Raw genomic sequence first — 13,045 nt, forward strand, 5'->3', positions numbered from 1 at the left:
ATGAAACGTGCTGCAGATAACAGCCAGCCAGCTCTTCACCACAGACCTCTTCAGGCATCATCAATCTCATCGTCCAAGAAGCGTAGCTTGTCAGGAACAGAGACCGAAACGGGTTTCCACTGCTCCCCCTCTAACTCTGTCACAACTGGACTGTCCCACACCAACGGCATGGCTAAGAAGGACAGTGATGAGATCGATGAAGGCCTGTACTCCAGACAGCTCTACGTGCTGGGCCACGATGCCATGAAGCGCATGCAGAACTCCAATGTCCTCATCTCTGGCATGAGAGGGCTGGGAGTGGAGATCGCCAAGAATGTCATCCTGGGAGGACTCAAATCTGTCACTGTGCACGACCAGGGTGCTGCAGAGTGGAGAGACCTCTCGTCACAGTTCTACCTGCGGGAAGAGGACCTGGGCAAGAACAGGGCAGAGGTCAGTCAGCCTCGTCTGGCTGAGCTCAACAGCTACGTCCCTGTGGCAGCCTACACCGGGCCACTCACAGAGGACTACCTGACTCAATTCCAGGTGGTAGTGCTGACTAACTCCACTCTGGAGGAGCAGCAGCATGTAGGTGAACTCTGCCACGGTAAAGGAATCAAGCTGGTCATCGCAGACACGCGGGGACTGTTTGGCCAGTTGTTCTGTGACTTTGGAGAGGACATGGTGGTGTACGACACCAACGGAGAGCAGCCTCTGAGTGCAATGGTCTCCATGATCTCAAAGGATACGGCTGGTGTTGTGACATGTCTGGATGGAGCTCGTCATGGGTTTGAGAGCGGAGACTATGTCACCTTCACAGAGATACAGGGTATGAAGGAGCTCAACAACTGCCAGCCCATGAAAATCGATTGTCTAGGTCCCTACACCTTCAGTGTCTGTGACACGACTGACTTTTCCGATTACGTTAGAGGGGGGATTGTCTCCCAGGTCAAGATGCCCAAAAATATTTCCTTCAAATCTTTCTCATCCTCCATGGCCGAGCCAGAGTTCATAATGACGGACCTTGCTAAGTTTGATCGTCCAGGACAGCTGCACGTGGCCTTCCAGGCTCTCCACGCCTTCCAGAAGAAAAACAGCCGCCTCCCAAAGCCCTGGAACCAGAATGATGGTGATGAGCTAGTGACATTGGCTAAAGATGTGAATTCTGCCCAGACGGGCTCAGCCAAAGTGGAGGAGCTGAATGAAGCTCTCATCAGGAAAATGGCCTTTGTCTCTGCCGGTGACCTGGCACCCGTCAACGCTTTCATCGGTGGACTGGCTGCACAGGAAGTGATGAAGGCATGCACAGGAAAGTTTATGGCCATTATGCAGTGGCTGTACTTTGATGCCTTGGAGTGCCTGCCGGAAGAGGAAAACCTAGTGCTCCCAGAAGAGGAATGTGCTCCTAGGAATTGTCGTTATGATGGCCAGATTGCAGTGTTTGGCACCAAGCTGCAGGATGCGCTTGCCAAGCAGCGCTACTTCTTGGTTGGGGCCGGCGCCATTGGCTGTGAGCTGATGAAAAACTTTGCCATGATGGGACTAGCTGGTGGGGACGGTGAGGTCATTGTGACAGACATGGACACCATAGAGAAATCCAACCTCAACCGACAGTTCCTCTTCAGACCCCGTGATGTTACGAAAATGAAGAGCGAGACAGCGGCAGCAGCGGTAAAGCAGATGAACCCATCCATGAAAATCACTGCGCACCAGAACAGGGTGGGTCCAGACACAGATAGTATATATGATGATGTCTTCTTTGACGGCCTTGACGGCGTGGCCAATGCACTGGACAATGTTGAAGCCCGTCTGCATATGGACCAACGATGTGTGTACTACCAGAAGCCCCTGCTGGAGTCTGGTACCATGGGCACCAAGGGCAACGTCCAGGTGATCATCCCCTTCCTCACAGAATGCTACAGCACCAGCAATGACCCCCCGGAGAAGTCCATCCCCATGTGCACCCTGAAGAATTTCCCCAATGCCATTGAACACACGCTCCAGTGGGCCCGTGAGCAGTTTGATGAACTATTCAAGCTGCCACCAGAAAATGCCATCCAATACATAACAGATCCCAATTTCAGATACACTACACTATCTGGAGATCAGGCTTTGGATTTGCTGGAATCTGTGTACAAGAGCCTTGTCACAGACTGTCCTCGCAACTGGGATGACTGTGTAGCCTGGGCACGCAACCAATGGCAGTGTCAATACAGAAACAACATCTGTCAGCTACTACACAACTTCGGCCCAGATCAGCTCAACAGCTCTGGCGCCCCCTTCTGGTCTGGGCCCAAAAGATGTCCTCATGCCCTAGACTTCAGCACTAGCAATGACCTGTACATGGACTATGTAATGGCAGCAGCCAACCTGTTTGCCCAGACATATGGTTGTCTTGGCAGCACTGACCGTGCAGCAGTGGCCAAGATCCTGCAGGAGGAGGTCAGCGTACCGACCTTCACTCCTTGCTCTGGAGTTAGAATCGACGTTTCTGAAAGTTCAGAGAACGAGTCGCAGAGTTCTATCGCCTCGGTTGACGACTCCCGACTGGAGGAGCTGAAGACTCTTCTTCTCCCATTCACCAACTCCCAGTTCCAGCTCAAACCGGTCTACTTTGAGAAGGACGACGACACAAACTTCCATATGGACTTCATTGTGGCGGCATCCAACCTGAGGGCAGAGAACTATGACATTCCCGCTGCAGACAGGCATAAGAGCAAACTGATTGCTGGCAAGATCATCCCTGCCATTGCTACCACCACAGCCTCTGTGGTAGGCCTGGTATGTCTGGAGCTCATTAAGATCGTGCAGGGACACAGGAAGTTGGAGTCCTTCAAGAACAGCTTCATGAACATGGCACTCCCTTTCTTCATCTTCTCCGATCCCATTGCTGCTGCCAGCAAAAAGTACTATGAGATTGACTGGACGTTATGGGATCGATTTGAGGTCAATGGAATGCAGCCCACCGGTGAAGAGATGACACTCAACCAGTTGCTGGACTATTTCAAGAATGAGCATAGGTTGGAGATCACCATGCTTTGTCAGGGAGTCTCTAGTCTCTACACAGACTTTCCTGCTATGCCAGCTGCCAGACTTACAGAGAGACTGGGGCAGCCGATGACCCAGATTGTGTCTCAAGTGTCCAGAAGGAGGTTGGGTAATCACGTGAAAAGCCTGGCGTTTAACGTGTTCTGCAACAACCTTGAGGATGAAGAGGTTGAAGTGCCCCAAATCAGATACACCTTTCGCCGCCGAGCCCCACAGTGAACTCGTACACCTGTGAGAGGAGACCTGAAGAGAGGGGAATGAGGTACATCCACACCAGCTGTTTTGGATCAATCCATTTGCATGCATTTAGTTTTTCACGTTTTATATATTCTTTAAAAACAACTACTAAATCTGGGATTATGAGGGAGACAATTAATTTGTCCCTTTGGGTTAGAACTCATGGCTTCGTTATTAATTTATGTTTTTTATTTTTGACTGATATATGCTACTGTATATGCCCACCCTTGGGAAATCTGAATAAAAAGATCCTGAAAATAAAAGAAAATGGGATGAGAAATATAATGTAGCCTATACATTTCCAAGCCACCACAAAAATAGTAATCAATTATTTGAGACACTAAATGTCGCAGCAGCTGAGAAGTTCAACGGACAACATGTATTGAGCGGCAGCTCAGGATACATGTTTTCCTGAACATACAGGATCATGGATGGATAGGATACACGGTGGATGACTGTGAGAAAGCAAAATTAGAACTGCATGACCAAAGTACTAGAATGGCTTGGGCTAAAGAAGAGAAATGGCACAGATGGCCTTCTGTCTAAAAACATCATACCGGAATGATCCGGAAATATAAAACACGTGAGATAGTCTATGTAAAATCAATCAGGATTTCAACAGAGGCCATTACAGAAACAAAACAAGAGGGAACACGACACAGAGGACCGTATACCGAAGTCATCACCAATGAGACTTGTCTGCACAGTGCACAGCCTCCCACAGACATGTAGTCTGAGATGCTGCTTTTTTTATAAAAAAATGTAACCTTCATTTAACCAGTAAAAACACATTGAGTCTCTTTTACAAGTGGGAAATGGCCAAGAGGCAGAAATGAAATTACACTTCAAAGCTATGTCAATGTCAGCAATGTCAAATTACAAAACAAAACAGAATATCCACAGGCACAGGGGGCCACGCATTAAAAGTAAATTAATCCACAAAACTAATGTGCAACTTTCATCATTTTTTACCCCTCTATCACACAGAACTATGTTTTTTGTGTCCATATCACTACTATACAATTCCATGTAACAGAGGGTTGAATGCAAGTTTCGCTAATATTTTAGGCAGAGCAGACCTCTCATTCTGTGGACATTAATGACCAAATTAATAGAAAAAAAAACACAAATAAAAAGTATGTCATGATATCACAGGTTAATTCTTAACCGTTGAGCTTTTTGAAAACTACAGACTAAACACCAGTAAGACGTGCAAACGCGGGAAGCGAACGCAGCTCATATTTGGGTTTTTTTTAAGATTTATTTTTAAGTTATAATCTTTTTAAGCTAAGTTATTTTTAAGTTAAGTTTTAGCCATAACCTTATAAGGAGTCCCCAAAGCAGCTATACGTCCAAATATGGAGTGTGTTGCATCAATCACAAACAAATCACTCAGCTCCATATATGGGCACAAAGGGGGGACACACACACAGACATGATCTGCTAGGTCTCATAGTAAGTGCTCACTGCGTTCGCAATGAAGATACTCATTCTTTCACGGTTGTCTCAATGTATTTCAAGCAATACTACCACATATGTTGATGCCCAGCTTGTGCACATTTTGTGTACTTATAGGGGGGGGGGCTTAGTCCTACTCCTCCTCCCAACACTCCCCACTGACAGGTTACAGGTTTTAAGATGTTGATATTCATTTTGTATTCATCCTTACAAAGTAGCCTATTATTACTGTATGCTATGGTATGTAAGTCACAGGTTAATACAATCACATAAGGCTATTGAGAAGTGTTAGGAGGCATAGGTTCTCATCAGAATCTCTAACAACATGAGTTCATTTTGCATTTGACTCACTCACTTCAGCTGAAATCTGTGTCGTACAACGAAAATAGCATGTTGAAGTTTATTTTGGAACAAAGAAAGAAGTTTGGTTTTGGGGTTAACGACAGCAAGCAGTGGAAAGATAGCATGTGGTGGAGGTTAGGATGCCGGAAATATAGGATCATTAAGGGGGTCATTGATACAGAACAGCGAGAGAGAGTGTGTGAGTGAGAGAGATAACAAGTGAGATGAGTCACTGATTGATTAAAGCCGACACTTTTCTTTTTCGACACACTCCAGTCTCACGTTGCCGCAGGAACTCACATCTTGACATCTGAATTAACTTACATCCTCTCTAAACCATGGTAAGTCATGATACATTTGACTAAAATAGTAAATTTTACATTTTCTCAAACACATCTCAAAGAAGTTGTCATCTCACTTGTGGTTAGAAGTAATATACTGCACTTAGGATATTTTTTAGGTTTGGTGTCATTCGGGTAGATTTACATTTTCAGTAGGCTACAGTTAGTTTATTTATCTCAGTCATGTTTAAACAATGCAGTTGAACATACAGAATGAGGGTTACAAAGTTACAGTTTGACTGAAAAGGTTTGGGCTGAAGCCGAAGCTTATATTATGCCCACGTAGTGGTTATGTTCACACGGCTATAGTCTGTACTGTCACTGTGGTTAATGGTTATGTACTCAAGTCAAGTACAGTGGTTCCCAAATGTTTTAGCCTGTGACCCAAAAGATACATTTGATGTTTCCCTGTGACCCAAACTAATGACAATAGCAGATCTACAATTGCAATGTGAGCATTTCGGAGCAACGTGAGCCATTTTCATTGTGGGCTAACTTCAATTTTTTTAATTGTTCTTTCATGAGATTCTTTTGAAAAAAAGTTTGAATTTCTCTTTAATGTACATTGAAAACATTTTTATTTTTTCTATTATTAAATCTTTTGAAAAATAAATAAAAAAGGGGGAGGGGAAACAGAGCTCTAGTCCATCAAATTATTATCTTCCTTTCACCTTCCTCTTCCACCTCCTTATCTTTTCACAGGAAATTCAACAGCTCTTCATCTTCCTTTTTCTACATCTATCTTTCTACATCGTTCTTTCTGTCAGATCTCCTCCATGCAATAGTGAAAACGAGTATGGCTGGCCAATAAACAATCCCACACGCTGCTGTAACAAGTGCAAACCAGGTGATGGCTCGAAAAGTATACAGCTTGACCAGCACAGGATAAACTTTTGCCATTGTCTTAGTATGTGGTCAGGTATAACTGTCTATTGTTCTATTTGTACAAAGCAGCCGTTGAAACAAACATAGATGCTAGTATAGTATTAGGCTATGCTGCCACTTCATGATGACAGTAGCCTACAATAGCATAAACATACTAATGGGGTTATTATTACACAACTGCACCACTCTACGGTAGTACGTTAGTCACTGCATTGACACAAATGTATAAAACATTGGGTCCAAACAATATTCGAAAACTCATGAATAAAAACTTAAAAAAATACATTAAATATACAATACACAACACAAAGTCCCTTGGAGCTTTCTATTGCTCCACTATGGCAGGCCATGTAGCATACGCAGAATCCCTCTGTTAGTGCCCACAAAGAGTGAGCTCAAGTCAATACACTCATGTGTATTATATTCACTCTGATGTCTTGTGTGAGGGGGCACACCAGTATGTGCTGTTCGTTTTGTATAATAGTCTCACATTGACAAATACACTGCTCAGGTGGTATGCGACTCCATCTTCCCATTTCCACATGCAGTCTAACCGTGTAAAGGTTATCCTCAAATAGTCCTCAATGTAAGCCAGGTGTACTGCTGGTGCTGGTGGACTAACAGATAGATACAATAGACTGCTATTCATTTATGACACCCCATCGTTAAACGTACAGTCAGTGACCATTGTGTGTATTCCAGGTGAGTACCGGGTTAAGCGCTGCTCAACCAGAAGCACTGAGGACACTCAGTGTAAAAGATGTGAAGGTGGAATGTACACAGAGACCTTCAATGTTGAGCCCAGCTGTGAATACTGTTACAACTGCAACATGACCAGTGAGTGTGTGAATCTGTGCGTGTGCGATATATTGATGGCTTCTCCACAATAATCAAATTCCTGTGTATACCCACCCGACCCTTACGGGGGATGGTATGAATTGCAATACCCTCCATTGACAGCCCGGATAGGGGGGGGGGGGCATGGGGGGCGGGTTGAAACAGCAAAAGAGATAAACATTGGCTATTATGAAAGATAGAAATGTCACAATGTTATTGCTTGGTGGTATTGCTCACTATAATTATAGGGCTCTGCTTTTGCTACAGGGGAGCAATACAAATAAATGTAAAGGTCAGGAAGGAACCGGGGAAATACACACTGTATGACAGATGAAAATGTTTTGGTCTGCTTTGATTAGCCATTAGTCATGACTTAATCATATGACTAATCATCTGTAGCTAAATGTCAGGTGTCTGCTAATACCGGTATGTAGCTGAATGAGGTGTTTAATTATTATATAATTATCATTTTATATAATTAATTTAATTATTATCACATTGTTAACAAAGTTTGAAGATTTCACTCATGCTGCTTGTTGCCACAACTTGCCACAATCTAACCCCAATTTGCATGACTTTATAGTTTCCTAAAAATCAAGTAACCCATAAAGTCATAAAGAATAAAAAATCAATCCATTTCTCAAGACACGAGAAAGAATTTATATTTCTCACCCAAGCTTCAAGTCAGGAGGCCTCAGATTCCTGCTTGTCCAAAAGCTCTGAATGAATTCAGAGCTATAAACCCTCAGAAAGGGATCCTTGATCAAACTTTTCTTCTTCAGATCTCAAAGTTTACTACTGATTCTGGTTTAGTATTAGACTTAAAAGAGTCTCTTCCACCAAAGAGTCTCTTCCACTTTTTTTAATACCTAAAATGGAACCCCTGGGAGCCTCACTTCCTGTACTTTTATAGATGTTCCTGGTACCTCACTTCCTGGAACTATTGCTATGCTTTCCCCCCACAGCTCCCCCTATGATCCAAACCTTGTCAACAGAAAATGAATGGAGCTCAGGAGCTCCCTCAATAAGCCTTTCCTTGTAGTGTTCTCCCCATTGCCAGTTCTGCTGATGTATTGTACATCGTGTGGACTCGAGTCGTGCTTTGGGGTGTTAATTGCACAGAATTCCTAGCCTGGATCCAGCCCAAAGTCTGATAATCAGGCTACAGAATTCCGGCAGCCAGCCGGTTCTCTCCAACGAATGAGGCCATCATTGTTTTGAGGGTTCTGTTCACCTTTCAATGAGTTTAGTCTGAGGGGGCATTGGAGTTCATGTTCATCTAGGTCCTTTTTGAGCAAAATGACTCCACATGGATCTGCTACTATTTTTTTTTTTTTTAATATATTGACAGAGTAACTTTGTTTTCTTTTCTAATAATGGCATGGCAGCATCTTTGAAATTAGATATGCAAATTGGATGGAGACAGAATGAAACTATTTGTGATCTGCTAAAGTTCCCCGGTACAGGTGATATCTGACTGTTCTTGAGTTTCTGTTTTAGAGTTAATGCTGAAATGTTCTATCAAACTGAAATACAGATGGTAATATAAACGTCTTTGTGAGATAAAACCAGGCTCTCCGTGTGTCATGTCCATATTGTGTGACTCAGCTGCCATGTGCATTTATGTTAAGAAAATAAATTTTTAAGAAATACGTGCATACATTTGTGTGCTTGAAGGAAGTTTGATTTGTGTGTCTTGATCACACACCTTCAACAATCTACTACATTACTAATACAGTAATATATTTAAATGACTGTTGTGTGTTTTTGTGCTTGCAGATATGGAATATAGGACACAGTGTGATATCAATCGTAACTCAAAGTGCCAATGTAAGACTGGCTATCGATGCACAGGAGAACCATGTTTGGATTGTGAGCCAATGCCCGCCACACCCAGACCCACTGACACCACTACAGGTACAGTTATGTCTTTCATATTCGGCTCATGATCTTACCCAAAGTAAATCAGTGACACCAGTGAGAAGGTACAGTTGTAGTAGCTAGACTCTAACTACTACAACAACTAACTACTACAACTCTAACTGTTAGAGGGAGGGAATGAGGAATTTGTACACACTTTAGCACAATAATATAATTTGATATGAAATTGTCTCACTCAATGTCACCCTAGTCAAGTTGGCTGGCCATTTATTTGCTCCACTTAACAAGCCTCCATCTTTCTGCAGTCACCAAGTCCAAAACTACACGCAGAGAAGTCGACAGAAAGGTCACAACACTTGAAAAACTCACCACAACTGAACAAGTCACCACACCCACTGCACCCACAGGTATGATAAAAAAGCAACATAAATGTTTAATCTTATCTTAATCTTTCCAAAGTGGAAACAACTGTCTTCCTTGCTCAATGATGCACTCACTCTCTTATAACTTCTTATATTCCATATTAAACATTATTGTGCAAGTTAAACATATCAGCCCAAACACAAATGATAATCTCACCTTTTTACATACGTTACAATGTATTCCATTTCACTCATTTTCGGACTCCTGTAGACATTATATGGATAGTGGTGTCTGGTGGAGTCCTTACCATAGTACTTATTGTCATCACAACGAGCAAGTCCTTTCTACGTTGGATCAGGTCAAATGGTCAGTCCCACTGTTTCTTATCTCTCTGTCCACCCAACTGTCTGTTATGTGTTATTGCATCTGTTTTAACTATACTGTCCTAATGTGCTCGATACACATTTACATTTTAAATCATCGCTATATCAAATATCAGTATATCAATGATTTTGACACCTTCTTCCCCCCTGAAAACACCCCCCCCAACAGGCTTCTGTTCTCCCGAGAAGACATATGCCATTTCACTCACAGATGATGAAGAAGACGTACCCATGCCTGTTCAGGAAATGTGCGGCAAAATGGCAAATGTGACCAACCCATTGCCATTGACGTCGATGCCACATAACTGAACAGCTGTGACTTGGAGATCATGAAAGCGTGAGAAGTAGAGCACAGGAAGCAGTTTAGCGGCTGTGGATGTCGCTCTGGGAACGTTATAGAGACGTTATTAAAGAATACTTTGGTATCTCATGCATTGTCCTTATCCTGATATCCTATGGTACATAATGTTGAAAATGTTATTACTTTGATACAGCGTATGTGTGTGTACATTTATATGTACATGTATGTTATCTTTCTAAATGCCACTACTTTTGTAAAGTATTTCATACTGTAGGTCTACTGTGTGTACTAATTATATATATATATATATATATATATATATATATATATATATATATATATCAGCAATGTTAAAAAAAATACATTAACTTTTCAGGAAATACTACTATTATATTGTTCTTGGTAATTAGCATGTGCATATAATATGTAGATAGTGATTTAAATGTCTAAGTATGTGTGTATGTAAGTTAAAGTTGTGATATGATTACGTGATACTGTATTGGGTCATTGCAGACAGAGTGACATACACACATACTGTATACACATACATCCTAAACACCATGAACATTTAACATTTAAATAATCACTTTGCAACTCAACTAGTAATGTTTGTTTATACGGTATCTCTTTCACTCCGTCCTTGTGCATACGTTTGCGTTTCAGGCACTCAAGTGACACTCATCTGAAGTGCCTCAAAATGAATAGAGGGTTTCAGTATCTGTACAAATGTGACACTTGAACGGGATAATGGGCTGGCTGATGATGATGCAGGAATTGGACCCGTGAACGTCGCGTTACCGAGCCTCTCCTGCAGGGGTCATTAATATGTCCGTGCATGGACAAATGTGTCTGTGCTTGGGAAGACTTGTCCTTGACAAAATATTGTGGTATACATACCATTATAATGTTCTCATTTTGATCATGAGACCTTAGTGAATGTCAAATCTCCAGGTTTTCTTCAGAATAATCAGTCAGACTGATTTGCTACAGTACAACACATTAGGAGTCCACTAATACTGTGGTTCTCAAAATGTTTATTTTCAATGACCCCATAACTCTTGAGTGTACATATTTGTAACACTATTTTACACACCTGTAATGGTCTATTTATTTGGACTACACCTTCAAGAAACCCCAAAGGTCCCTTTTGACCCACTTTTAGAAGCACTGTATGCCTACTAGTATACATTAAGGGCAGGCTCGTTGTATGTTTCTGGTAAACAAACAAAAAATAACAGGGAAAAAATACATTTGTATGTCCATGGCGAAAATATAATTCTGACTAAAATGTCCACTGCAAGCCAGCATGGTGATAAACCCTGCTCCCCTGGCCAGTGGCCACCCTGCCCCAGTCCTTCTATATGTTGCCTATACCTGGGATCCTTGATTAGGACAACCCTGGCTATCTGAGCCTTGTTCAGCTGCTATAGGAACATAACACCAGCCCTGTATGTCTCCTGGGATCCTTTGTGTTCCTCACAGCACCTCCTCTTTAGACATGTGGCAGTCCTTCCCCTGTTCCTGGGAGGGGAAGAACGCGCTGTCTGTCCCTCCGCTCCCGGCCTCTTCCTGTGAGAGATGGACGATGCTAGGGGAGGTGCAGGGTGCTGGATGAAATACTGGGCCTCTTCTTCCCCCTCCCTCCTCCTCCTCCTGTTTCATGTGTTCCCCATGCCCTCTCGTCTGGCTCTCTCTCGTCCCTTCGCCCTTGCCAGGAAACTGACTGAGCAAGCTGAAGACGACCGTCTCTGCATTATGGACATGGATGGAACCTGAGGGAGAGTAAGAATGAAGAGAGAGAAAGAATTAAAGGGAGGGAGAGAGATAGTACAGACATGAAAGACATGAATAAAGCTAATATACTTGCATCACAAAACATTGTGAGCTAGTAAATCATCTATTAACGACTGAATAAAATAGCAATTAAATGGTTAACTAATAAAGAGTAATACATTAAAAAAAAATCAGTACCCATATTTGTTGCAAAAGGGAATGGCTGCTGCTTAACCCCGGAGGTATCCCTGAGGTGTGTTTTCCGAGTGGAACCATCTCTCTCTCCCTAAAGGAAAAGGTTGATGAATCAGTTTGGGGCAGGTAATAACGAATACACGAATGTAATGAGCTAGAAATACACAGATTCATTCACTTACCTTATTACATAGCTTCACAATAGCTGAAAAAGAGAAAAAATGATTCAGTGTTATAAGGAAATTCCATTATGGCCGGATGCGAGGGATTATGTTTTCACTTTGAATCCGCCTGTCCGTCAGTCCGTCTGTCTGTGAACAGCTACTCTCAGGCAATCGGGGTGGCAGTGGCTCAGGGTAGAGTTGCCGGTTGGGAACCGGAAGGTTCCCAGTTCGATCCCAGTTCGATCCCTGTGGGCTCCCCCTGAGTTTGTGTCGAAGTGTCCTTGAGCAAGACACTGAACCCCTAATTGCTCCCGGTGAGCAGCTTGGTGCCTTGCATGGTTTCCTCTGCCATCAGTGTATGAATGTGTGCGTGAATGGGTGAATGTAATTCACTCTGCAGCTATGTAAAACGCCTTGGATAAAGGTGCTATATAAATGCACCATATACCATACCATTTAGGCACCACTGGATAAATTGGTGTGAAACTATGCGCACATACTCCTAGTATGCCAACCCTAGATTTTTTAATAACATAAATCCTGGTGGAAACTATAAAAGGGGTGCTCAGTGGGAGAATTTCTGAAATAAGACGCCGTGTGGATACATTTGAATATTTCAGGCAACTCTGCTTTGATGGACAGTGAATAACAATACAGGTCATATACTACACCGGAGCCATTTGGACCAGGCCTTTGCACTGTAACTGGCTCATAGCCACCAGGGTGGCCTTGGAAACAGTCCTTTACCTCGCTTGAAGCACATTTCGTCTCCTGGGTGACAGACACAGTACAGGATAAACAGGGCTATGAATCCCAAAGCCACGACGGGACATAAAATGACTGCCAGTTGGCCACTAG

The 13,045-nt window shown here is 42.9% G+C and overlaps 3 protein-coding genes across 3 annotated transcripts; 2 read left to right on the plus strand and 1 right to left on the minus strand.

The window, feature by feature from the left end:
- LOC308318694 (ubiquitin-like modifier-activating enzyme 1) lies at positions 1-3,246 on the plus strand (the record flags this gene model as incomplete). Its single annotated transcript, XM_080768318.1, has 1 exon — positions 1-3,246. The coding sequence occupies one exon, from the start codon at positions 1-3 to the stop codon at positions 3,244-3,246; it is 3,246 nt and encodes a 1,081-aa protein (XP_080624444.1).
- Positions 3,247-5,112: 1,866 nt separating this feature from the next.
- On the plus strand, positions 5,113-10,145 carry LOC308318695 (uncharacterized protein; the record flags this gene model as incomplete). The annotated part of the gene is made up of 7 exons (XM_080768319.1): positions 5,113-5,198; positions 6,173-6,252; positions 6,993-7,127; positions 8,907-9,044; positions 9,314-9,415; positions 9,642-9,737; positions 9,924-10,145. 7 exons carry the CDS (start codon positions 5,113-5,115, stop codon positions 10,061-10,063), a joined length of 777 nt encoding a protein of 258 aa, XP_080624445.1. The 3' UTR covers positions 10,064-10,145.
- Positions 10,146-10,655: 510 nt separating this feature from the next.
- On the minus strand, positions 10,656-13,042 carry LOC308318353 (uncharacterized protein). The gene is made up of 4 exons (XM_080767876.1): positions 12,935-13,042; positions 12,206-12,228; positions 12,027-12,114; positions 10,656-11,827 (listed from the first exon to the last, which is right to left on the minus strand). The coding sequence occupies exons 1-4, from the start codon at positions 12,948-12,950 to the stop codon at positions 11,532-11,534; spliced, it is 423 nt and encodes a 140-aa protein (XP_080624002.1). The 5' UTR covers positions 12,951-13,042; the 3' UTR covers positions 10,656-11,531.
- Between the last annotated feature and the right edge of the window lie 3 nt (positions 13,043-13,045).

Source organism: Protomyctophum bolini (genome assembly GCF_963924005.1).
Source record: "Protomyctophum bolini genome assembly, chromosome: 7".
Lineage (NCBI taxonomy): Eukaryota > Metazoa > Chordata > Actinopteri > Myctophiformes > Myctophidae > Protomyctophum > Protomyctophum bolini.

Excerpts from the sequence above, each read along its gene's own strand:
- LOC308318353 (XM_080767876.1), bottom strand. Across the intron at positions 12,115-12,205 it reads TTGTGAAGCTATGTAATAAG|GGAGAGAGAGATGGTTCCAC; the intron begins GTAAGTGAATGA and ends CTTTTCCTTTAG. Across the intron at positions 11,828-12,026 it reads CCCTTTTGCAACAAATATGG|GTTCCATCCATGTCCATAAT; the intron begins GTACTGATTTTT and ends ACTCTCCCTCAG.